The following is a 24,735-nucleotide window of genomic DNA, read 5'->3' on the forward strand; positions in this document are numbered from 1 at the left end:
CGGTGACGGAGGGGAGCTCAGAAGGGGGAGAGGGTTTTGCCTTGTGTGGGTTTTTGTTTTGTTTTGTTTTCCCCCTCCCCCCTGGTTACCGTATTAGAGAACAACGCTCCAATTTTGGAAAAATTCCCGCCCTGCCACCCCTCGCGTCCAATAGCTTTCTGTTTGGCTGTTTTAAGTGGAGGGTGACTGACACTGAAGCTGGCTGTGAACCCTCCTTGCAAGCTATCTTTTCAATTTTTAATTTAATTTAGTTTTTTTTTTTTTTTTTTTTTTTTTTTTTTTTTTTTTAAATAACCCCATCTTCTGTAGCTGCAGAGCTGTACCCTGCTATAGGCGTGCAAGTTGGTTACAGCTCAGTGAACTTCAGCTCATCCTTAACAGCTTATCTTCACAAATTCAAGGACGAAAGTTTTTCTCTTATTAAGTCTTGCAGAAGGGAGTATCCTTCATGGAGTAGGAATTTATAGTTATCTAAGAATTTCTTTTTTCCTCTTTCTAGTTCCTTTGAAACTGGCTTGTTGGCTTTGATGTGAATTTAAAGGAGACGCTCAATGATATTGCTTAGAAGGATCAAGCTCTGTTGTACTAAAGATACAATAGAAAGCATGTAACAGTTTCATATTCCAAAGGATAACCAATTTATTAGTGTGTGTACAACTTATCTTCCTAATAGTAGAACAATTTTGTAACTGTTCTGAGACAAAAAACAGAGAAGTTTGGTAGTTTGTCATGCCAAAATCAGTTGCCATTAAATACAATTGTTTTGACCTGATTACAGTTTTCCTTAGCACAGCTTAGTTAGAGAATTGACAATAACCTGCTCTGCATCCTACCCACCAGAAGTCAAATGGTTTGGTTATTGTGACTCAGAATATCACACATCAAATACTGTGAATTTGTAAAATGTAAGCTACAAATGGCAGATTGAAGTACAAGACAAACCAGTTTTAAATGTTTGTACACCCACCCCCTCAGATATATCTAAAATACTTGCCTGTCATTGACTGCAGTAAAGTATAGTAGGTATTGTAGGAAAATTGCAAGAATTTTAGCATTGCATGATGGTCTGTTTTTTAAATCTCTCATCTAAGTTATTTTTTAAAAAGTCATGTAACTCCATTCATCACTGGTAAAGTAAACAGAATGACAAGTGGTTCGCAAAAGATCTATGCATAAGTTTTGTCATATTTGTCTCCTAAATTTTGCCTTAACAGTAGCCATTTCTATTATTTTGAGACTGAACACTGTAGCTCTTTCTTGTTATTTATTTTAGAAAAAACTGTAAGATAGAGTCAGGGAAGATCCAAATTACTCAGTTTAGCCATACAGGCAAAGGATGAAGTAAACCAAAAAACTTAGTAAGTAATATTTGCAGTAGGCGATGTGTCTCTGCAATTGCTTGAGATGAATGATGTACTGCATCATATTAAATAAATTTGTTATATTTAGATGCAAAACTACTTCATCCTAGCAGGCAAATGAAAGATGAAAAAGCTTTAACTGCTGCTTGTAGTAGTAGAGGGTAACACTAAAATTTTGATTGTTGTGAAACTTCTGTTTTACCCCATTAATCAAGTTTGAAATTGGCATCTTCAGTAGATGAACACCACCAGAGAGTGATTTTTATCTTTCAGTAATACCTTCCAATGATTACTGCAAAGGGAGGAGAGTAGAGCTAAGCAGTACCCTTCTGAATGGAATTTAGAAAATCTCTTTGGTAATTTATTTGAGCTGTTTGGAATGTTTTACTTAGTGTTTCTGGAACAGTGCACTACTGCATAAAACCTTTACAGGCATATAACAACAACAACAAAAAAGAACTTTTCAGAATTGCATGCACAAACTGCAAGCAATGATTTATGCTTAGCTATGGGTGGAAATCAGAAAGAGGACTACTCTAGGTGGAGAATGATAAAAAATAATTGAGTGTTTCTGGCATTGTATAATGTGAAAGAGAAACTAACAAAACTGAAATAGTTTTGAAATGTTACTTGAATATTTTGCAATTGCTGTTGTCAATATAATTATCAATACAAACATTTTGGGATATCCAATAGGCAAATTGGGCAAAGAGTTTATTATCTAGAAGAAGTCAGTCTTACCTACAATTTGCATACAAGATGGTTAATTTGTGAAGCTTTTTTGTTGTTGTTGTTGTGTTTTTTTCCTAGATTACTCCAATTTGTCCTTTTCACATGAGTTAGCAAAATCAAACTTAACTGTGTAACAGTGGCTTGCCCTTCTGACAGTTATTGGTGTGTGTAGTCACTGTGCTCCCTGCATGCTGAAACAGAATTTGTTGGAGGTTTTTTTAAATTTATTTTTTCTTAATTATTTTTTAAAAATCAATTTATACAAGACAGTTCTGGAAATGGCCTTTTTTTAGAACTTTTTGATTGTTTAATCAGAAAATTTAGCTAGTTAGCTTCCAGGCAGCAAGAAACTTAATGTGGAGCTTCTAGCTTCAGTTACTTACAATCAACACATAATATTTAAACTCTCTTTTGCAGCAGATTTGACCATACAAAAGGAATTATTCTTCATCCTCATTGTTTTGAATGGCATTTTAGCCTCTCGTGGATCCAGTAGTAGGTTTGAGGACTTATATTCCATTGAGATTTCTTAGGGACATAAATTCTGCATGGAAATTTTTCAAGTTCATGTTCTTCCCAGTACCGCATGCTGGATGGCAGCATGTAATAATAACCAGTTGTGCAGCTGCATTGTATTTTCAGAAATTAGATAATTTTTTATGCCCATGCACACCCACGAATATTTATTTGTCTAGGAGGAAATATTACAGATCCAGGATATTCAATTTTTTTTTTCTTTCATAAAATGAACTGTTATGACACTAGGATCTATAAAAATTCTTGAATTTCTGTCTCCCCGAGTCTAACAAGTGTGCTAAGTTCTGCACTTAGTTCTGTCCCCTAGTTACATTAAGATCTGAGGGGAGAAAAAAAAATGCAGATGAAACAGGTAAGACAGATAATTAAAAAAAAATATCGGTGTAGAAATGATGCAGGATAAAAGGAAAGATGAAATAAAATTTGGAGCACATGAAAAGCAGTGGCAAAGGAAGTGGTCACTGCTCAAAGCCTGACTGTGTAGCTGAGGGAATGAATGTAACACAGAGGAGTCAGAGCTAAGATGTCTGCTTTAGTTTATATCTGTGTTTGAATACTGTGGAAGCCACCAAAGCTCATAAACTACTGGAGAGACCTTCCCCATAGGTTTCTGCTGTTGACACATATCACATGATTTAGTGAAGCAGGTCTGTGAAAAATGAGTGTCATGTGTCATTGTGTTACAAAATCTGTCTAATTTTCAACTCCCCCTCCTTTATTCTGTTAAGCAAAGGGAGAACAAAGATGACAAAAGATTTGTGAGTATTTATTTTTGGAATGCCAACCCCAATGTGCACAGGCACTTTGGAAACAGGAAGAAGTAACCCCTGCCCTGATTAGTGTCCATCAAGGGGTCAAAGCATTGGCAGGTCACTCAGGGTGGTGTTCAATGGTTATTTTAGAAGGACTGTTGGTTTCAGTAGAGATTTTTAAAATATATTTTGGGAAGGCTGTAGGGGAGGACAGTGGCAGTGGTAGCAGCCTTTGCTGGGCTTGAAATTAGACGTGTAACAGGAAAGGATTTTGTTAATAAAGGAAAAGCTGAAAAAAGCAGAATGGGAGTGAGTGGGCAGTTGGTGGATTTTGAAGTATAAGGGGATATTCTTGAAGCTCTGTAGATTCTGAATCAAGTGAAGTTTGTCAGCCACGGGCTGAATTCCAGGAAGGTGAAAGTAGTTACTTGGTAAAAAGTGAAAACAACCCCCCCCACAATAATAATGACCTTATGTTGTTGATATTCTAAAGAACCTGTATTGCTAATGGAGACAAAAGTCCAAGTAGACAAAACTTTAAATATTGCAAATATAAATTTAGCTTCTGTTTAGTATTTGGAAGGAATTAAAACTTCATTTGCTTGCAGGTAAGTGGAAAGGGATCAGAAAAGTTCATAATGTGTGTGGGAGGAACACCCCAAGCCCAGACCATGTAGAGCTGATTGAGTGATAGTATTTTAAGGCTTCTGCTGTCTACTGCCTCTTATTCTTTTAACCTGTTATGAATTTTGTTCTCTTAACAGTAATCAGTACAAACTACATGTCATTCATGAGGTGTTAAAAATCTGATTTTTCCAGAGATATGCAGTGCCACACCTGCATTATAAGTTTTATCCTTATAGTAGAGCCATGCTGAATTATTTCCATTGTTATAGGTATGATTAATGATCAGGCTTGTGAATAGCTTCTGGCTAAACATAGAAAACTATTTACCTAAATATGAAAGCATGCACATTCCATGCCAAAAGTGTGATAATTATACTAACATTCCTAGCATGGTGTAACCATGTATGATTAGCTTTGTGTTTGCTAAGTCACCAAAGGTGCAGAGATCTGCTTGTCTAAATTTCACTTAGGCTGTAAATTAGTGAAATGATAATTCCTATTGGCTTTTGCACCTGGCTTAACTTAATCCTTTAAAAATCCTTCTGGATGTGTATCTGCATCTTTGAACTGCTCATCTCATTAAAATCTAGACTTTCATGATGACTTTGTTTCAGAAGTTCCAGCTGGAAAAGGTTACAATTGATTGTTGCTGCTCAACAGTGGTCTTTCTTTAGCTATGCACTGAAATATTTTTATTTCCTCAGTATTGAGATGTATTCTTTTTGTAGAGTTAGAAGTAGTTGTGTTTGTTTAGGTATAAAAAGAAAGCATACATAGATCCAGTAATATAATAACATATAGAAGTAGCATACACAGTTATAACATACAACAGTGTTACTGTTTCATGGCTCTGACCATGGTTTTGGAGTCCCATTGTATTACAGAACAAACCAAAATCTTCTACATCAAAGAATTTTATGTGGCAGTACAATGTGAAACAAGTGGAGTAAAGCAAAAAGGAAGACAAAGCAGCAAAGAGATGGCACATGCCTTCCCTTACTCCCTCGGAGTGGTGATAAGGTGTTGAGAAAATTAGCAACCCTTTTATCTCAGAGATTGTGTGTTGTGTTGTACATGGCTGTGAGCTGTACTACATGTATCAGTCTGGCTTGATGAGAGTGGCAACTCCTCTGTGAGATGAATGTGATTAAACCTGATGGATCTATTCCAATGTGTACTTATGCAATGAAGAAGGAATAGAGAAGAGTTGACATTATAGAAACTAATCCAAGGTAATTTGTCTTCTGCTAGAGTCCAAACAAAGTAGTTTTGCCTTATTCCTCAGGGATTTTGCTAGAGGCTTATTTTACTAGATGCTCACCCATTTAGAATTTTTTTCTGTTTAGAATGGCTGAGAGCTGAACTTGTAATGTATCTTGACCTGGAAACCAATCCTGATGTAGAAGAGCACAAAGTGGCAATATCTTGTCTGTCTCCATTGGAATACCTTGTTTCAATAGCAGTCATTAGCTGGGGGAAATTTGTATTTTGTAATGCCTAAATGTACTAGCATTGCAGTTTTGTTTGTTCTGTGTGGGAACTGATGGAATAAAATTCTCATGTTCTCTCCTCTGCAAAGGTATGCTCCCAGCATCAACCTTGTTCTGAAGATGTTAAATTTTGTCATTTTGTAGTCACTATTGATTGAAAAAAATGCTCTGTTCAGTGAAACTCATATCTTCAAGCCTGAATTTTAATTTTGAAAGCTTTAAGCAACAAAGGCAAAGAAATCCACCATATTTCTCCTTTACTGTAAAAGAACCAAAATGTGAAAGCTTGCTATGAAGCATCTAGAAGGCACAGCTAACAGAGTTGTGCAAGTGGTGTTAAGGGGACTGCAATAGAAGCTCAGGGGTCATGTTTGCTTTCTGTCAGAAAGGCTTGAAAAAAAGGTTAAAAAAAGTTAAGTATGGTGATTTCTGGGGATGAAAAAGCATAATGCAGAAAGCTGAAGTTATGTCCAAGTGTGGGAGTTCAAAAGGACCTTTAGCTTTGGCAGGTTAGAAGTAAAAGCACAGATGGGCAAGCCACATAAGTGACTTTGAGGAGCAGGTAGGAATGTCTGACTGTGGAGGTAAGATATGATAGAAATCTGCAAGCTTGTGAGTGGCATGGGGAAGATCTTCTGCCACTGTTTTTTTTTCACCATTTCTTCCAAAATAAAAGCGAAGAGGCATACAACGCAACTGAAATCGGAAATCCAAGATGTTTCTTTACATAAAAGACTCCTGAAGATTCAATTTGGGTTAAAATTTATGGGGATTGAAGGAGTGATTGGATAAATCAGTAGAAGAGGGACTTCCTGAATGTTGCTACCCACACTGAAACTGCAGGAAATAACCTGAGTTGAAAAGAGTGGTAGGCGGTGGGGTTGCTAAGGGGGAAGATCTTCCATGGCGATATGACTTTAGCACTGGTGTTGATGGCTGAATTTTCAGATGAAAGTGGTGACTGGTAAAGAAGTTAGCATTTATCCTATTTTCCAGTAAGTCAGTTACTCTGGGAATAACATATTTGGAATAGATACACTTGAGCAGCTTAATCAAACAAAAAAGCACCGAAGTGAAAATGTTAAAAAAATGTGGTGTCTAATGGCTTTGTTTTCACGCTGTCTTCCCAGGAATCTCATAATCATGGTCTTTTGGATATTCCTGTCACCAGAGAGCAGATTAATCACTATCGAGCTGCAGCTGAAACTGCTCAAAGTGAACTTGCAGCACTTTCAGTGAAGTATGATTGTGCCAAGTCAGAGGTACACTTAAATACTTCTAAATCCTTCTCCAAGCATGAGCACTTTCTGCAGTAATTTTCTGCATAGAATAGAAAGTTTTCACAAAGTAAAAACCTTATTGCTTTTGGTACAGAACTCAACATTGTTACTCATAATATAGAATTTCTATGTGATTTTTACTCTGCTTGCTTCTGTGTTCAAGAGTCTGATTATGAGCTTATATTTGAAAGATCTGTGTTTTATCATAATTATTTAAATGCAATCTTTTGTAATTAAACCTGAAAGTTAATATTTCTAAATTGTGGTTGTGTAAAAGTTCTGATAGATGTCCTGTTGCTGGTGTGTTAAGATAGAACTGCCAATCCTTACCTATTTCTCCACTTTATTCAAGTTACAGCTCCCCAGACTGGCTTTGCTTTCATCACCAGTGAAGTTTCAATTGAGCTAATGAAGTTTATTGTAACTAGACAGGCTGAAAATACACTCACACATATACAAGCATCATTTTCTGCTGTCCCTGCTGTGTGGACAGCAGGTGGGAATGGTGGTTCTTAGGAGAGATGCTTTATTAGTGAATAATTTTTAGAGTTTCTATATTTTAACACTTTTTTTAAACATGTGATTGAATAAGAGTGATTTGATCCCATTCAGCAATGTCTGCAGAAGTCAGTTTTGAAATTGAGTAAAATTTGCATTCATGAGATATGAAGTGCTTACATTTATTTACATATATACATAGATTTAGGTGTAAGCATCATAAATATTCATAGGTATATAACATTTGACAAACTTGTGAATGTTCATCCCATTATTCCTTTAAATTCCTGTAGATTTTACAAATGTGTATTTTGCAATAAGTACTTTGCAATATACTTGCATAGCACATGAACATTAAAAAAATGCTCTATCAATGCAATAAGATTTCTCTAATTGTGGATGGTTGTATATTGGAAACAGCAAGAACATGTAATTGTTCTCATTGTATGAGAATGAAATGGTAATACAGAGGTGAGTATTCATTACCTAAGCTTGAATTTGACCAGTTGATCCTGAAGTTACTGCAAAGGTTCCCTACTTTTAATGGCTATTCAGGATCAGTACTTTAAATTTCAGTTCTTAAAAGCCTTACAGAATCTCATGTTCTCATAGAAAGAATTTATTACTGGAAATGTTTAATGACTTTATTGCCAACATGACTGACTGATTTGTAGATTCATTCAGGACTGTGCTTGCAAAAGCAAAAAATAGTCATGAAAGCAGCTGTTCATGCTCTTGTTAATAAAGATCTTCATGACCCAGCTGAGGTCAGAGCCCTGTTCTCCTGAGTGCTCTGTAAGACTCATGATATGGGATTATTGTTGCTTTTTCTGCTATTGGAACTGACCACAAAGACAATGGACAGAGGAAAAAATATCACAGTTTGCAGATGGGGAGTTGAACCACAGAGAAATTTTAAGGTTGTGAATGCTTTAAACTACCATAGCTTGGTCCAGCTGCCAAGTAAAGCAATCCTATTGTTCCTTCAGCTGCTTGTTTCCTTCCCCACACTGCCCCATCCTTTGTGTTGGCACAGATATATGTGTAGTTTTCTGGTGCACTGTGTTGTTGGGGAGCTGATGCAATTGAAAAGCAAAGCCTCTTCTTCTGGGTTGTTTTTCAATTGGATCAGATTCCCAATCTTATTTCACCTTGTAGCCATTGAAGTTCTTCTGTTAGGACAAAGCAAAGGGTAGAGAAATGAGACCTGTGAGCCTGAGAAAAGGGCAGAGTTGCTTTTCTCAAAATCAGTGCTGCTTTATGTCAGCTCCAAAGTGCCTGATAAACCAGTGCCTGCAGGTGAAGCATAAACTCATCAGACTAAGTCACTGCTTTCAAGAGTGCTCCTCCTACATGACTCCTCAGCGTTAACCTTTTCTCTGTGTTGTGGCCAGCTCCCCTTCCTCCTCCTCCTCTGGAGAAAGTGGATTATATTTTCTGCCAGCTGCATTAGTTGTTTGTGGAGGAGTCAGACAAATACCAGAGCTGGTGTGAGGGAGTGGACAGGCGTGGATGGCTGGAAGCAGGAGAAGCAGTACCTCTCTTTTCCAAGGCAGTTGTTCAGTTGGCTCACTGGCCTCTTGAAATTTGTCCGAGTGTCTTGGGTTTGATCACACTGGAAGCCTTTGGCAAAGCCTTGGATTTCCTGATGTCCTAATTTGCAGCTTCATGTCTTAAATATTTATAGCCTTAAATTGTTTGCCACAAGTTAAAAGCTGTAGCACACATCATAAGGAACAGTTAATGTGGCTTACTTTTTTGCCTGTTATACTTATGTAGTAGGACATATGCTGCAGATTGTGTCTTGCAGCTTATAACTGGAATTGTCAGGAAAGCTGAAGCATGTCTTATCACTTCTTAAGTGTTAGGACAAGAAATCTGCTTTACTTGTTCCTTTTGATAAAAAAACCTGAAATTTTATGTGCCTGTTGTGCCTACCTCAAGCTCAGTCTGTTACAGTAGGTTGTGGAAGAAATAGTTCAATGTAAAACAGTTTTTTCAACAGAGAGGAGAAAGGAAGGAAAAGAGACTGAACTCTATGAACTGTTAGGAAGCTCTAGCAGCATCTCGGAACAGATCCTTGAATTTTGGTGGTGAAGTCCCTCCTCCTACCCTTCTTTTAAAAAAGGCTCTCTTTTTGTTTCTGTGTAAATCCACCTACATTTGATTGGATTATCAGACACAAATATAACTGTTCATATAACTGGGAAGAGGTTGCCTACACCACAACTCTCCAAAAATGTTTTTGCCTCTAAATATATTACAAATCATCAAAAGACTCCACCCTCATGCAACAGGATACTTAGCTGTTACAAATCCCACAGCTTTAACTTACCTGTGGAGCTGGGCACCAGAATTGGAAGCAGGGAGGAGGCAGACAAAAAAGAGAGAGTAGTGGTGTTAATGACCATGTTTTAGTGCAGATTCATAAGGAAGGTGAGTTAAGGTTGGACAGCAGAACTTAAGCTGGGATTTTCCTGAATTCTGAACTTGTAAATGAATTTATCTTCCTGTAAGAGATTAACTTGAAAGGTTGTATTGTATTACACATCAGCAGCTCCTTGTTTTACAAACTCCTTGCTTCTAGGCTTTTTCCTATTTATATGAAAATAAAACTCATCCCTCTACTCAGTCTTGTAGTACTAGAAGACTAAGTGTTTTGTTCCAAAATGTGGTTCTTGTGACATTACTGAACTTGTAGTGCAGTCCACATTATTTCAGCCTGGACAAAATGATTCTACCTCTTTTCATGAGTCTTCTCTTTTTCTATCTATAGCTTCTTGAACTCAGGTCCAGAATGGTCTCTAGAGAAACCTCTTTTCAAGAGCTGAAGGCTGAAGCTGAAAGCTACAAGGAAAACAATGCTAGACAGATGTCTCGCCTCCTGTCTTTGCAAACCCGAATTCAAGAGATGGAGGAAGAGGCATGTGCACTTGCCACTTCTAAAAACCAGGCTGAGCTAGCAGCTCAGGCAGCATTCAAGGAAAACTGGGAGCTGAAGGAAGACCTTCATGGGCAAAATGCCAAACTTAAGTAAGATTCATGTGACATAAGAAACAATTTTTGTTTGGGATGACAGAATAGTGCAGTTGTCAACAGAGAAAAATATGCTTGGTGAACAGTTTTATTGCAGAACCAAATTCTTTCCAATGCCTTGCACAGCCATTGTACCTTAATGTGTGGAAGGTCTTGAAATTTGAATTTGAAATGCAAATAACCTCACTGTTGACAAAAAATGAGCACAGAAGGCTCGTTGTCTGAATGCAGAAAAAACAATACATATTGTTTCCTCATTCAGGTATTGCCACATAGGGCACTGAGGCAAATTTTGTGCTTCTCATAGTGCATTTGCCACGGGCAGTACCTGCAACTTTGGTCTAGTGCCCTGGTCTATCCTCACCTTGTGTGATCTTTTGCTGACATTTGCCTACAATGACTGTGCAGCTGCACCACTCCATCTTCTTTACCCTCTTCTGTGCCACAGCTGGAACAGTGTCATGTGAGTTTTTTCTTTAGTGTAAAGCTCTCTATTAGGAGCAGTGTAATAAAGAAATTATGGTAGAATTCCTAATTAGTAGCATCCTGAAGGGAGTATGTTAATGTTTGTCTAAATTTTTCAGATTTCAGTAGTATTAGCTTTGTCTGCTTTTGCTTTCTTTTCGACATTGCTGTGTGTTTAGGTTTTCTTTTTATTTTTATGTGCATACTGATTGCATAAATAATTTAATAAAATATATTATGTTACTATACTCTTCTTAGATTAATGTGTCCAGAGCACTGTCAGTTCTGAATACCTCCTAATATTTCAGTCCAAGGGATGGAGACTTATAGCAATGTTGATCACAAGTAAAACTGATTGTTGTGAAAATTATTCTGAACTTTAAAATTAAAAAATCAGTGTCATTCATATTAATAGACACCTTAGAGACTCTTATAAGGGATTTTTTTCCAACTATTACATGGCTAATACCCCCTCTTTCTCAATGTTGTCTAGTTAAGAGCAAGATGAGTGTTCACCAGATATCTGTATTTTTTACATCAGTACCTTGCACAGTTCTTCCAGGCTTTGTGGGTTAGAAGTGGATAATGAAGTTATTTTAAAATCTAGAGAAATCTGTTGATGTGCACTTGTATGTTACCAGCTTATTTGTCAAAAATGCTGCCTGGAGAGTGCTGACATTGATCACTAAAGATTTTAGATACTATCCTGATGTAAGTGAGGGGCTAGTGAAACCAACTAGTGTATTATGCATCTTAGCAAGATGGAAATATCACAGTGCCTGAGATAATGGTTGTTAAGATTTTTTAAATTGCTGGTTCTTGAAGGTGGGAGGGAGGGGGAAATAAAAAAGGAAGAAAAACTTTCTACTCTTCTGAGTCACTGAGAGAAAACTGCCAAAATACTAGTGTAAGTAATAAGCTAGTATATCATACTATCTTATTATTACATCAATATGATCAGTTTTATGTGGCATAAATCTGTATTGTCACTTCCAATGTGGTCCTGGCTATTCTGTTTTGCCCATGATGCTTGTGTCAGCACTGCTGTTTGTGTTGCTGCATGATGATTGAGACCAGGGAACTTCTCCCAGTGAGAAGGGAACAAAATTTTACTTGATTTCCAATTTGATTTCTGGCTTTACCAGTCCCAGGTCTCATTTTTCTGTGCACCTGGTGTGTATTACTGTAGTGATGCCAAAAGGGAAGGGACAAATGGAGGGTGAGTCTGCTCTTTTGGAAGGAAAAAATATGTTTCTTTGGTCATGAATCTACAGTGTATGGTTTCAAAGCTTTTTCTCATCCTCAGCTGATGGTTACATGTGCCACTTGTCATTGTGTTAACTTAATGAACTCCAATTGCTCAGTCTGGCCACCTTAGTAGCACATGACATGACTAGTCCTAATTGGGTATTCAAGAAAGATTTTCACTGAAAACCACTAATAAAATGGAAGAGCAACTCAGTAGGCATGAAATGCACATTTACATTCTGTAGCTTGTGAAACAATAAAAGAGGTTGCATGAATTATGTGATTTTTTTCCAAGATGTATACCTCTCCTATTAAAAATGGTACTTTTCTACTCAACGGGTTTATAGCTAAGGTATTTTTAGAGCCTGAACTGTGAAAAACTTTTTTAAAATTTGTTTTGTTCTTTTTCCTGTACTTCTCTCTGCTCATTAGTTTTGAAGAGCTAGCAAAGCTGTGAAAGAGCTGTGTTCTAGTTTTTTGTACCCGATTGCCCATTTTCTAGGTGCTCACACCTTTATGGTCCTACTAGAGGTAATTAGGTTATTTGTACAATTTTCAAGTATGTGCTTTGTACTTCAGATTGCTTATTTTTAAAAGCAGGCATGATTCTCTGTGGTGTGCCTTGATTTTTCAGAGCCATGAAACAGCTTGTAGAGGGGTTAGTGGTCAATCTCATGATATTGTAATGTAAAGGTGTGCATGTATGGCATGTTTGGAGTCTCATACCTTTTCACTTCTGACATATCCCTCTGTAGGGATGTGTGACCATCTCACAGATTAGTTTGCTGGAGTTATAAAGGAGAGAAAGGGGCCTGGAGGTGAGAAAGCTGTCAGGCACTTGTTTTCTGAAGGCCGGTGTCTGCTGCAGAAGTCAGAGCTCTTTTGTTTCATGATGTGTGCTGTGCAGTCATACGTGGAACTATCCTTGTACTGTCCAGAGCAGTAATCAAAGTTTTCAACTCCTCTCTGGTACTCTTGCACTCTTTTCCACTTTGCAGCATTGGAAACTGCTGATCTCCCTCTTAAGGCAACATCTTAAATTTTTTTTGGTGGACTATCTATTTTACTTAGAGATTTATAACTGCTTAGTGTACTATGCTCACACTCGCTGTGTTTGCTATTGGAATCTCATGCTGCTTTTTGATTATGGAGTGATGCTGTGTTGCCTGCTTAAATGCCATCCTAGAGAGGAAGAAATGAGAAATGGATAAGAATGAGTCCAGAAATTGCTCGCATGACTATCTTGAAAACTGAGACTGCACTCTGATAAGCAGATGAGTTTCAATAAAATGTGCTCGATACAGCTGTTCGGTGATATTTCACATCTCACTTTATTGTAGTATTCAAACCTTTGTGAAGAACTTGCTTCATAAAGTACCTTGTTTCTCAACTGAAAACTCAATTGTTTGTCTCTTGCCCTGTATTTTTGCCTCTTTCATGGGTGTTACCCGTGAGGTATTGAAGTTAAGTTACACTAATGGCCATTTTGAGCTTCATTTGGTTGTCTGCTTTGTTAATCTGTTTATTTGTAGTGATGCTCAGCATTGCAGCATCATGATCAAGATTCAGATCTGTACATTTGCTACCTATGCAGACTGGGGCAGTGTTGTTTACTGGGCTTGTCTTTGTCCCTGGAAATGTGGGATGTAGCTACATTTATGCCAATGAGTCAAACTTGACAGCTCTTATTATCTGATTGTTCATACAGAGCATTTAAAAAACAGTATCTGCTGTTAAGGCTGATAACAGGTATCTTAGCTACATGTGTGCATGATAGGCATCTTTTGAGAGTGACGAAAATGATGACAGAAAGCTGCCTCTTATTCACAGTTTTGTGGTAGTCCTTAGAAATTTTCTTTTTTAATGGATCCCTTTAACCTGAATCTAGTCTGCTCCTTATTCCTCTCTTTACCTCTATGTCCTGTGTTGATGTGTAGGATTATGCTGCAGAAGACTCTATGTACAGCAAAGTAGTGTCTGCCATGTCCCTTTGCTTCTGCTGATAAATTTTCCTTCTTAGGTACTTTGGATGTCCTGCGCTTTCATTACTTTGGAGAACCTCCTTTTTCCCTGGAGTTTGTTGATCAGCATAGTCAACTTCTTCAGAACCAGAGGCGATGCAAAGTGCTTTTAGCATATTTTTACTATAGTTTGATATCTCTTTTCTCTGTTGTTTTCAAAGCTCTTGCTTGAATACTCCATTTCTAGTATCTTGAGGGCACTGTTTATTGGTGTTACCTGGTTCTTGTGTTTTATGGAATTCTTGTGCTGAGAATGAGGTTGGGATTGTAGAGGATTCTTTAAAAGTGCTAAAGGAATGTTGGTGTTAAAGGGTAACAATAAAAGTTATATGTATCAAGTAACAGATACTAAGCATTCTGTGCAACTTTCAAAATTCATTTTATGGTATGCAGAAGCTTGCAGTACTCTTGGGATAATGTCTTTTGCCTAAAAAAATCTGTTTCAGAGAACACACATCCTGATGTGTGTATTTTTTTCCTGTTTGATCAGTAAATATTTGAATGACTGTGAAGAAAGCATGACTCAAGCTTCTAAAATCAGCAGCAAGTATGAAGAGCTCCTTACACAGCTTTCAGGATTCCTGGACACAGACATCAGAGAAAAAGAGAAACCACAGGAACATTTAATGTCGAAGGTGATTGTTTGCAGGCAAGAGTTTCTGTATAAAGATTTACTAGAAGAATATTTGGTTGTCAGAGAAATGAAGCAAGTGATGAAGACAGGAATATATGTATTAAATAATGATTTGCAGACAGTACTCTCTTTTAAGACAGATTTATTTTTATATTTAGTTGATTTCCAAAAGTGCTGAACATTAGTAGACCTCAATGAGTTCAGTCTGGCCTTATCTTCATAAATATTTTATCAACCTGTAGGTCCTAGGTGCAACCCTGATTAGATACTTGGTTGAAAGCTTTTCTGAAAACAGCACTGGGAGTCATTAGGTGACATGAAAACTGTACACTAGATCTAACACTGATGTTGAGCCAACACACTGTTAAGTAGAAACCCCTGAAATGGCATATCCTAAACCAACCTTAACCATGCCCTGTAACATAGTGCTGTAAAACACTGTGTGATGTTTTTGAAGGCTAATGATAGAACTATATTTTTTTCTCTTCAGAATAATTCTGAAATTCCAAAAGCTAAGCTGCTGTTTAGGAAAGGAAAATTGTTCATAGACTCTTTTAACCTTCATTGATGCTGCTGAAGGGCAATTTCTTTCTTAATTTTGTACATTTTTCTCATAGTCTGTCTAGTCTTTTCTATCCCTATTTTTTCACTTAGGTGCATGTTGGGTATTTTGGGATATTTTGTTTCTTTATAAGAGTTCTAACTATAAAGAACACTTAATAAGTTAAGATTATCTAGGTATGTATCAGAGGATTTTTTACAGACCTTACCCTTATAACATTGCAAGCATGGTAAAACTGTAATAGGTACTCCAACAAACTTGGGTAGTTGTCATTAGAGGCAAAGATGTTTGTACTAAGCTGCAGCTCTTAGATACTTTAAGTTAAGGAAATAACTGGCATTTTTAAAAAAGCACATGTTGATGTTTTAACAATCTAGTAGCACATCTAACTGTGAAATCTAATTTGTGCTGAAAACTGCATGTTAGGAAAACTTTGCAGTTCATTTTCTGTTGAGGGTCATGGCATGTTTATTTAGACTTTTTTCCACATTATGGTCTCATTTAAGTCAGAATTGATCTGGCTTAAGTGTAACTAATGTCTTGCCAGTAGAAATCAGGGTACTTTTTTTTCTTTTTTTTTGACTTATGCACTCTTTGAAGTGCCCACCTTCATCTAGTCCACTTCTTGGAAATAGCATAACATATTAAACCAGCCCTATGATCCTCCTGGAAACAACAAGTTTTTCCAGTGTGCCAGCTGCTCAGAGCAGCAGCCCACCAGGTATTTGTCCCTGCCCTTAAATATATTTATGAAATAGCTGTAACTAACTCAAATCTCCCCACAGCTAAAACGTTCCAAGCATCAAATTTAGCTTTCAGTTTCTTGTTCCAAATGAGACACATAAATCTTCACAAGCCAAACCGAAGTGGTCTGGTTTTTGCATGGTTATGTGATCTGTTTTCGTTTTCTGACCTGCTTTGTATTAAGTGCAGATATGCAGAGGCAGTAGCTCTTCACCTGTTTAATAGATCATGGAGATCATGTGGGAGTAAATCTGAACCACATTACACTAAGTTGTGGGTTTCTGGTGGGAATATGGCTCTCAATGTGATAGTATTTCTTCTTCTTTTAGGAAGGAATAGTGGAATATAATTGTAAATCTGACCCAGAAGCATCATGTCTTTATTGGGATGATTAGGAGCATCTATCTGTACTGGAACAAATATATGTCATTAAGTGCTTTAAAAAAGTTACTAATACCTGAATTATTTTTCTAGGTCTCTGAATTATGTAAAGAAAATCTGACACTCAAAGAGCAGGTTGCTGCCCTTCAAGAAACGATCACCATCCATGAGATGGAGTCCAAAGCTAGTAGAGAAACTACCATGAGGCTGGTTTCAGAGGTGACCAAGGAGCAGAAAAAGGCAGCAGGATACTGTCAAGAAATGGAAAAACTTAGTAAGGTACATAATTGCATGATATATATGTTAGTCTGATTTTCAAGTATTTTCTCAAAATCTCAATGTTCAGTAGAACAGGAAAAAATACTTCTTAAGGATGTCCAGTGGTTATGCTCTTCCCTAAAAAGGACACCTTTCTCAGGTTATTCTCAGCTTTTTCGAAAGCTTGAAAATATACAGAGATGAAACAATAATATTGTGTAAAATAATTCTGATTAACATGTCTTCTGATGATGCTTGTAAATTTATGTTTTTGCTTCCTTTTTCTTGCTGTAGCCCCTGCTGTGCTTGCACAAATAAGCAAATAACAGATGTTTTTAAAATAGTGTAAACATACAGAGTTAATGAATATATCTGAGACACAAGAATGGAACAATGGAAAAACACTCTTACATAGTATTTCTGTAATACTGCATATTTTCTGAGGATTCTTCTACTTGGTTTCATTAAAATTCTATTGAGAAATTGAAAGGGGTTGGTGGGACACTATTTTCTTCTTTCTCTTAAGAAATTGGAAGTAAAGTGTCCTGGCTTGCAGACACTAGATAATCTTGTTTCACTGCATTGTAAACTTGTATTTCATAACTATAAACATTCAGTCGACTCATACCCAAAAAATTGTAGGCAATAGGATGGTTCTTGCAGGAAAACATTGTTTAGCTGTGGGGAATCCACAGAGGAAATCTGTACAGCAGATGATGCTGAAATGAGAAATGTGAGTTAAGTTGTAAGTCAAGTATTCACCAAATTAACCTAAATATATTTGGAAGGGAAAAGGATGTAATTTAAGGATATAATTGCTCCATTAGAACATTTTTACATTTGTACATTGCAAAGGATGGGTGAACAAAATGAGCTTCTGTAGTAGTCTTTTTACTTTTAGCAATAGCTGTGGAAAGGGAGCAGTTTACTAAAACCATAATGAAAATTTCCTGCAGATACTAGAGCAGTGCGGTTAAAGCTGATGGTCAGGACTATAGAAAAAAAGAAACTTAGATTTAGTCAAATATGTAGTTGAGCTGTGTGTGACTGAGTTTATAGAAATTTTTAACAAAAAGCAACTTTATACAAGTTTCAAATGTAATACAACATTTTCCTTACTGCCCTGGCACTACTTTTTTTTTTTTTTTTTTTTTTTTTCTGAAGAGAAGACCACTGCTGTATACTTTAAAGGATAAAGTGTTCAGATTTTTTTGTAGACAAAATACTTAGGGGATGAGGAATAGCTTACAGTGTACTCTGGAGAAGAAAGAATTTGTTGTGGGGAAGATAAATGTTGAGTACCACGAGGGTCATAAATTTTACTTACTGCTGAAAATACTTCTTACCAAGCTGTCTAAAATTTTCTAGGACTGAAACTGGACTGAGAGAGAATGCATATCAGAAAACTTCAGCAGGTCCTTTTTGAGAACATTTTGTTCTCTTACTTCAAATGCAGGAAGAGTGTAGGTTACTCCACAATCAGATGTTTTAGACCAAGATGAGGGCTTTGTTTGTGACTTGTTTTGCAAGTTTACTCTGTCTGCCAAAACATTTCCAACACTGAACTAGTTGTATGAAAAATATTTTCCAATTATGATTGTGAGTATGCCAAATACGTAATTTATTTAACCCATTTTACAGAAATGTCTTGCTAAATTATTAGCATTGCCTTTCAAATGAAATGTGTGTCATCAGGGCTTATCTAGACACCGCAGTTTCCTCCAGTGCTGTTTAGCTGCTTAAATCTGAAGATACCAAGTAAATCTGTTGAGCAGGTTTTGTGTTCAAAAAAGCATATTAAGAAAATCACTGCTGGAAAAAAAAGTAAATTAAAAAAAAAAAAAAAAAAGCAAAAAACCAAACACCCCCCCCCAAAAAAAAAAAAAAAAAAAAGAAAAAAGCTTTAAATACACATAATGTATGGCATCCTCTGTTCCCCTGATGGGTGTCTTGCTAGCTTAGAGGAAGGGCATCACTCGTATAAAGTTGGCTTGACTGTCATACTTTGCTGGATGGTTTAAATTAGCACATCCTCAGAGTTACATGTTATTACGTGTTTCCCTGTGAAAGTGAAAAGCAGAAGTCCATACTGTTCCTGTGCCAGAAGATACACAAACACAGGCACACACACAGGGGTGTGTTCTTGGTCTGTTTACTGAGTTTTAATTAGTGGAATTGCCTGTAGCAGAGTTTGCCTGAAGCTTCCCGGGCTTAATATATTGATTACAGATTGTAAATGGTGGTGGCCCATTTCTTCCAGTTTTGTCTCAAAATTCTCCCAAAGTTTATAGAGGCCTTCACACTGTTCTACCGGCCTTCTCCAGCAAGCCTGAGCCATAGCACTGTTCCCTGCCACCTCTCTGAATCATTTCCAGTTTTCCTTGCTAGGTTCCTCAGTCCTGCTACTCGGGATTTCTCTGAACTACCTCTTGTGACCTTTCTTTATGTCCCAGAAAGAAGCAGCTAACTTATCATAATTAAACAGACTGTAGGTTCTGAAATTCCTGGTGAAGAAAATGAACACCAGGTTGTTCAAGCAATATTTTAGCAGGTTATAAGGCTCATACATGAGAGTAATTCAGGATGTTCTTTAGCATATATGTTACTTCAGAATTTGTTGCAGTTAGATGGTTATCATTTGAGTGGCATTAGCAAGTGAACAGTAAGTCCATCTGTTGCTCTCTTAGCCTCACCAAATCACAATACCAAACAGCAAACAGCAGAAACTATTAGGATCTCAAAGCTAATATAAGTAACAATATAAAGCTATCAAGCCACTTGTGTTGTAATGCATTGCTTTTCTAGAATTTTGAATTATTCACATTTCTAATCAAATATTAGAAGAGCTTGCTTATGGAATTATTTAAACACTGTGCATACCTTTATTCCAGCAGTTGCATTTGATGGAAAATAACTTTTAAATGCTGCACATATTTCTAGACTGAGAATCAGAATATCTCTTCTTTCTTTCTGTTTGCCTAGATAGTGGTTATTGATTATGATAATCATAATGACAGAATTATGACCTTCTTTGAAAATGTCGGTCTTTATAAAATGTCTTAATTGCTTTAACTGTCTAGCATTTAATAAATTCCTATAGAATATTTCTTTTAAGGTATAGAAGAATATGTATATATACTTCTTTCAGATGAATTTGCCTTTTGTACGGTATTGCTATTGATGAACCACAAGAACTAGTAAACTGCCTTGTTTTGTTTCACATCTTCACTAATGATTCAGCTTGGAAATATTTGTTTCCCTCTGAAGTGTTAATTTAAGCAACTGATTTGCAAAGATGTTAACCATGCAATGTCTTTAAAGAACATAATTGAAACATAAAAAATCAATTTTAATTAATACAACTGTATCTATATGTACTAGTGGTGAAAAATTGACCATGAAAATGCAATTAAATATTCAGTCCTGTCTTGTATTAAATTATATTAGTAATTAGTAAAATTTATCTAAATAGCATCTAATCAGTATAAATTAATCCAAATAAAATGATTGTATTAAAATAGGTAATTAAAATATAAAGTTATTAAGGCAGCTGAGTAAATTTGAAAAATATGTCCATATTTTGAGTGTACCCAAACACTTTCACTGTAGGAGACACAAATGATTTAGGTTTTTCTTGTTCCATGTAGATAACTACAGTAATGAGTGTCTCAGAACGTGGATTTTTTTTGTTTATTTTTTTTGTTTATAAGATCTCATTACTAGGGACAGATTTCATCAGGCTTCACAAATGCTTTCAAGTTGAATTATCAGAGAAGACAGGAGATAAGAGCAAGCTGGTTTTGAGTCTTTGTGGTGTAACAGTGGCAACTCGAAATGCATCTGGATTCGTCTGGAAAATACCCTCATTCTCTTGCATGCCTTATTATTACTGTTAATGTAATGTGGGTTTTTTGGGGTCTGTGTATATGTAATTAACTTAGTATGTTGAAACCATGATGGTGATTGGAGTGCCAGTATAAATAGTGGTAAGTTAAAATATCCTTCTCTGGTCTAAAAACCCTCTTGAATTATTTAATGTGAACACTGCTCTTCAAGAAGACTTCTAAAGAAGTTAAGATGCAAGCTGGTGCTGGAGATAGAAATCAGTTTTACCATAAACTCACCTGCAAAGCCCTAAAAGAGACTTTTTTAATAGGATGTGGCATAGTTCTGTAAAGCTATATGTGCAAAATAACGAGAAAAACCACTTTCATAGCCTATTTTAAACTATTTGATTATGTGAAAGTAAGGTTTGCAAAAATGCATGGTAGGCAAATGAGCAACTAAGTATGTATGCTTTTAGATATTGATATATTGAGAGGGAGTGAATGTATTAATATGTATTATTACTTAAAAGATTTTATCCCTTCTTCTTTCCTCTCTTTCTTTTGTCTGCATCTTCAGTGTGATCATATTTTCCTCAGTGTTTTGCAGTGTTAAATGCACTTTAGCTTAGGGTACTCTGAGCATCTTTTTTGGTACAGTGCAGGTAAGAGTGCCTGTGGGTGAGCATGGACAGTAGTTGCTGAGTGAGTAACTTCAGGTATGACACTATGCTCTGTGAGCCCTTTTGCTCTGGTCTCAGCTAGTTAAAGAACTTTTGGTGCTTATTTCTATGTCCATAGGTGAACACAGCCATGGTAGATCTGCCACACCTCTTGTGTCTAACAATCATTCATTGACATAGTCTACCCTGGTTACATCCACCTAGCATCTAATTCTCTTTTCTTTGAACATTCAATTCCATTAATTATCCCTGTATTCAAAATTTTTTTGGATGTCAGCATTGGGCAGATTTTTTGACTCTACAAGCTGCGTGCTGAAACCTTCTTATAATTCAGGTGAGAGATAAATATTGAGGGCCCAAAGAGGAAACAATTTGTGGCTCCATCATTTCAGTTTTTTTGGGGTGGGAATTGTTTGATCTGCCAGCACTGATCACTTGGGGGTCTTAGGGGCTTGCTTCTTGTTGGGATACCAACTTTATGTGTTGCAGTCCCTAAATTTCCAGATCCTGTTCAACATTCAGGCTGATTTTGCTGCAGCTAAACAGTGTAAATGTTCTCCATTCAAGAGAGGTTTCAAGGAGGATTGTTCAGAGTGTTAATGTTTAGAGGTTCAGGGTTTTCACTGTTAATTGCTTGGTTTTGTGGGTTTGGGTTTTTTGTTTTGTTTTGTTTTTTAAAGAATTGGGTATCAACAGGCTTGCAGTTCCTAATTTTTTTTTACCTTTATCTTTTGATTCAATTGTGTTTGTTTCCAGACGTTCACAAGACTGTAATTAGGAAGCTCCCTGGTACTGGCCAACTTCTTTTGCACTGTCTTTCTGAAAGGAAAAATATACACTGCTGAAAACTGTGATTGAAATAAGCTACTCTTTATTTTTTACTGTAATTGCCATAATGTAATTCTGAGCACAGGTGGGCATTTTCTATTAATAGGACTTGTTTAGAATAAAAAAGAAAAAATGGCAAGGAATCATGGCCAACATTTGTTTCCAAGAGAGTTCCACAATTACTTTAGAAAGGGTTAGTAACAAATAGTTTCGTAAATGACAGGGTTTGTTTTGGTTTGTTTTAATTTATGTGTTTGCATGTTTGCCTTTTGGAAGCTATTTAAAAATTTTAGTATTTTTAGTATCGTATATTTATATTTATTCTAAGGGTGCCTCCCGAAGTCCTTTTTTGTCCATCCTCACTGCTGATCTACATAAATAGTCCCAAATTTCCTACTTGATTGGCATGTATTCCATTAACACAAACGACTTACTATCCTACACAGAAAGCACATGTAGACCCTGAGATACCCTTGAGTGGTCACTTATTCACAGCTGCTCTGGGAACAATTCTGCAACCCCAATGTACACAATCTTAGTTCATATCAATCCATTTACTAATCCTCTACTTAGCAACTGAAACTTCCAGGGAAATTCAGTCACTCTCTATAAATATGCCATCTCCTGGCAGAATTTTTTGTCTTACGTGAAGTAATATTTTTTCCTAATTGTTCCTATCAATCAGATCAGAATGCCTGAGGAATTAACTTAGTCTTTGTTATACTTCATTATAGTTGGTTTCACTGCAAATCTTATTCTTGTGTATGAATGTGTAAGCACTGTTAAAATTGGTATTGTGGGCAAATGAAAGAGTTCCACAATCTGAATGATTGAGAGACATTATTTTTTCTTTGTGTTTAGATGGATTATTTTTCTTTCATTTTCTATCCCTTCCTTCCATGTCTCAGGGCAGGATAGACAGTTCTGTTTGCTCTGTTTGGTCTATAGTTTATGTACAACTGATAAATATATATGCACATACACTGGCTATATTTTCTTCTTTTCAAATCCAGTCTTTATTCACCAGATGGTAAAGGGAAATTAACTTTTAAAAACTCTGGACTTAGAATGAAAGGATCATGTGTGTCAGGGGCTGAATGAGAATCATGACAAAATGCCAAAGAGTTGAGGATGTCCCTGAGCAGTAAATACTATTCACCAGGTAAATTTATCTTCCAGCACCCTGTCTCCATACCAAAGACAACAGTGTATTACTTCTGAAATTCAAGGGACTTAAAAAAAAACAACAAAAAAACCCCCAAGGGTACCAGATAGAATCAGCATCCCATTAGTCCTCATCAGTCATACTTCTGCACACCAACAGCCCAGCTGAGTAGCAGATGGGGACAGTTATAATGTCTGTGGAAGGACACAGCTCTTTGTCATCTTTCTTCAGTTTCCCAGGCAAACTTGACCTTATAGTAACAAGGATTTTGCTTTCTTCAGAAATGACATAGCTCTGAATAATTCCTTTTTTTGCAAAAAAAAATTTTTGCAAATTTTTCATTGTGTTTCACAATCTAAGGATTTCTTCTTTGAGGTGAAACTGGTATTTGACCATGCACCTTCTTTTATACTGGCTTGACTTTTGACTTTCTAATGTTTTTTTGTTTAGCCTCTCACTCCCCACTTCTGTATATAAATAATTTCAGGAAATTTTATTACATTCAAGTAAAAAAGATCTAAAAAAGATTCTAAAAGATCGCCTCTAATTCTGCTGTTAACACTGTATTCAAAGAGTCCATGTGAATTCATTTGGTCAGCCCTGAAATGGTCAGGCAGTTGAATTAGATGATCGTTGTAGGTCACTTTGAAATGAACTGAACCACTCTGTATTCTTTTCTGTTTTGTTCTGTTCCATTCCATTCCTTCTGGGGTGTAGTACTTTGGTTTTGAGTTACATTTTATTTGCTATTTGTTTTTCTATGTCATATTATCTGAATGAAAAAATAAGATATCAATAGTTTTACATTTTGAAACATTTCTGTTTACTTGAAACTTTTATTTATTTACTTCTTGCAAGCCACTGCAAGAGATCAGTCTATGCTGTGATTACATCAGGCTTTGGGCTTTCATCAATTTCTGTGAGAATTCTCTAGTGGAGTCCTGATGTTGTGCCCATATAAGCAATACGGGCCCTAGTTTTTCTGTCTCTAGTACCTGCTTGTGGGTTATCCTTTGCTTGGTGTGTGAAGGAGTTATAACAATTTTTAAAAGCCTGGTTTAATCTTTCATATATTTTAGGATCTTGACACTGCTATAACAGGAAGACAGGGTTTGGAGCTGGAGATCAGAAACCTCCAAGATAAACTGACTGCTAACCAGATGGCTTTGGATACCTCCAATCAGGAACTGCAGAATCTGAAGAAATCTTCCAGTGAGTTGGATGGAAGTTTGAAGAGCAGCAGAGAAGAGGCCAAGACTGCTCATAGTTCTTTTGTGGCTTTTAAAGAGGAAATTGCTACCCTACTTAGCAGTGGATCTGCAATAGTTAAACCTTCTGAGAAAGCTATTTTTGAAAGGATTCAAGAACTAAGTTGCAAAGAGGAGAATAAAGAAATAGTAAGTCAGAAGCTACTGCACTCGTCTAATGCATTTGTATAAATCTGTTGTATTTCATTGTACTAATCTGGTACAGTGTCCATTCCTTCTGCATAGGTTTTGAAACTACAGACACCTTTAATTTTGTTGTCTATTGATTTCCAATAGTAGGTGAAAAGTATCTGTATTTTATTAAGTAGGAAGAGGTGAGAAATTAATTTAGGAATAGATGC

At 36.5% G+C, this 24,735-nt stretch overlaps 1 protein-coding gene across 10 annotated transcripts in view; it reads left to right on the top strand.

Annotated features, from left to right (window-relative positions):
* LOC139794682 (coiled-coil domain-containing protein 170-like) overlaps nt 1-24,735 on the top strand; it is a 52,004-nt gene that overhangs the window by 15,604 nt on the left and 11,665 nt on the right. For all 10 annotated transcript variants that reach the window (XM_071740584.1, XM_071740575.1, XM_071740576.1 and 7 more), the window contains 5 exons: nt 6,630-6,761; nt 10,054-10,310; nt 14,538-14,682; nt 16,462-16,647; nt 24,206-24,523. In XM_071740584.1, the coding sequence (XP_071596685.1) occupies nt 6,630-6,761; nt 10,054-10,310; nt 14,538-14,682; nt 16,462-16,647; nt 24,206-24,523 (1,038 nt within the window). The remainder of the gene's footprint in view (nt 1-6,629; nt 6,762-10,053; nt 10,311-14,537; nt 14,683-16,461; nt 16,648-24,205; nt 24,524-24,735) is intronic.

The sequence above is a fragment of the Heliangelus exortis genome, chromosome 3 (assembly GCF_036169615.1).
Source record: "Heliangelus exortis chromosome 3, bHelExo1.hap1, whole genome shotgun sequence".
NCBI lineage: Eukaryota > Metazoa > Chordata > Aves > Apodiformes > Trochilidae > Heliangelus > Heliangelus exortis.